At 66.9% G+C, this 2,251-nt stretch overlaps 1 protein-coding gene across 1 annotated transcript; it reads right to left on the reverse strand.

Annotated features, from left to right (window-relative positions):
* Positions 1-1,491: 1,491 nt before the first annotated feature.
* TRAVEDRAFT_54846 (uncharacterized protein) lies at positions 1,492-2,186 on the reverse strand (the record flags this gene model as incomplete). Its single annotated transcript, XM_008047774.1, has 2 exons — positions 1,492-1,650; positions 1,971-2,186. 2 exons carry the CDS (start codon positions 2,184-2,186, stop codon positions 1,492-1,494), a joined length of 375 nt encoding a protein of 124 aa, XP_008045965.1.
* Positions 2,187-2,251: the final 65 nt, after the last annotated feature.

The following is a 2,251-nucleotide window of genomic DNA, read 5'->3' on the forward strand; positions in this document are numbered from 1 at the left end:
CCGTTCAAATGTGGGAGCAGGACGTTGCGACGGTGGCGGCCGAGCTCGACATTTGGGGCGCGGGGGTACGGAGGCCAAGCTTCTCCCGGTGACATGGTCGATATTCCCAGAACGGGTAGGACGCGCTGCGACGCGGTGGGACACGAGCGTGGACCTATCCAGGAGTGCGCATGCGAAGCAGCGCGGCGGTAGGACGTGGTGGAGGGCCGGGACGCGCGAATTTGTGTGTCCGCGGAGTTACCGCCCATGAAATCGCGCGAAAGTCGCCAATTGAGAAGTGCGCGCACGGCGCTGAAACGCGCTGTGGGTACGCTCCTTGGTGCGTACAAGTGCTGCGTCGCGTGTTTTCTGCGCGACCTGAAGTACTGCCCACGCAGGAGCGCGATCTTTGTCCGGCGGGAGTAAGAGGGGACTTTTGGAGAGGACTTCGTATCAGCATCGTTTCGGCTCGAACAAGGCTGAAACTCACAGTACATAGTCGCCATGGCGCACATATCGCGTCCGCGCGTTCTCGAAGCAGCACGGTACGTCGTCGGCGCGCGAGCTCAACCTCTCTCCGGAGATGCAGCACAGGCTTCCCCGCGACCTATCCCACCATCCCCAGCTCCTACGCCGTCCATACGCGCTCAAGCGGTGCGGGGGCCATACGGAGACGTGCACGAGAGTGCGTACGCGAAAACGCGCGGCGACAGGACGCGAGGAGGGCCCGGGACGCACGATTCTGTGTGTCCGCCGGGGGTCCCGCCCATGAAATCGCGCGCGACGCCCCGAGTTCGATGTGCGCGGACGGCGCCGCAGCTCGCTGTGCGCGTGCGCCCGGGTGCGTAGGAGCGCGGAGGAGTGGTTTGGACATCGCCCGGGGTGTCGTGCGTGTGCGAGCGTCGAATCTGTGCGCACGGCGTCGGGACTCCTTGCGAAACACTCGGTCAGATGGGTTCTTGCTCCGGAGAGGCTGAAACTCACAGGACGTGTGGGCGCTGGCGCGTAGATCGTGGTGGTGCGTTTTCGGAGCGACACGTCGTGTCGTCCGTGCGGGAGGTCGACCTTTCTGGGGACGCAGTACGGGCTCCCCCACCATCTAGCACGACGTGGGCGGCGTTCACGACATCCTCAACGCTCAAACGCAGCGGGAGCCAGTCAGAGACGTACACAGGGGTGCGTACGCGAAATCGCGCGGCGGTAGGACACGAAGAGGGCCCGCCGCGCACGAATCTATGTGTCTGCCGGCCTCCCGACCCATGAAATCGCACTGAACGTCGCGAATTTCACCTGCTCGGATGACGCTGGGATTCACTGTACGGATGCGCCCTGTTACATAGAACCGCGCCATCGTGTTTTGGTAGCTCCCCGGAGCGACGTCCGTGCGCGAGCTCGATCCGTATGTACGCGGCCACGATGCAAAGGGTCCCCCCTTTGAAAAACACTCGGTGAGCACCTTTTCTTCTCAGACGACGCTGAAACTCACCTGAAACCTGCACCCTGGTGCATACATCATGCCCGTGCGTTCTCGAGCCCGCGCAGCGCGTCGTCGGCGCGCTCGGTCCACTTGTCCACGGACGCAGCCCCGCCTCCCCCGTCGTCCCGCACGACACAGCCGCCGTCCACACCGGTCGAACGCGCCCATACGCAGCGCGGAACGCACAAGGACGTCTGCAGGCATGTGCGCACAAACGTACGCCGCGGTCCGACACGACGGGGGCCCGCGGTGCGCGAATCTGCGTGTCCGCCCGCCATCCGCCCATGAAATCGCACCAAACAGCCCGGATTTTATGTGCCCGGATCGCGCTGGGAATCGCCCCGGGGACGCATCCCGATGCATAGGAGTGCGCCATCGCCGTTTGGAAGCTCGCCGACGCGCCGTCCGCGCGCGAGCGCGATCCCGCCGTGCGCGGCCGCGCCGCAAGGGTCCCCCCTTTGACCACACGCAGCAAACGCATTTTTCTCCCGGACCGGGCTGGGACGCAGCGTACATGTCGGCCCTGGGGCGTACATCGCGCGGCTGCGTTCTCGCGGCGGCGCGGCGCGGCGGACGCGCGCGGGCGCACCGTCTTGGCGGCGGGCGCGCCGCCTCCCGCCCGCTCTGCGCGACGGGCGCGGGCGCGGAGCATGTCTGGGGCGGAGGCGGGGCGTCCCCGTGGCGTATACGGTCGTCTGCGGGGCGTGGGCGGGTCGTACGGGGGCGCCATCGTAGCGGTGTGCCCTGACTCCGTGTCCGCCGCCGCCGCCGCATCGAGCAGCTCCCCGCCCGCCC

Source organism: Trametes versicolor (genome assembly GCF_000271585.1).
Source record: "Trametes versicolor FP-101664 SS1 unplaced genomic scaffold TRAVEscaffold_234, whole genome shotgun sequence".
In the NCBI taxonomy this organism is placed as follows: Eukaryota; Fungi; Basidiomycota; class Agaricomycetes; order Polyporales; family Polyporaceae; genus Trametes; species Trametes versicolor.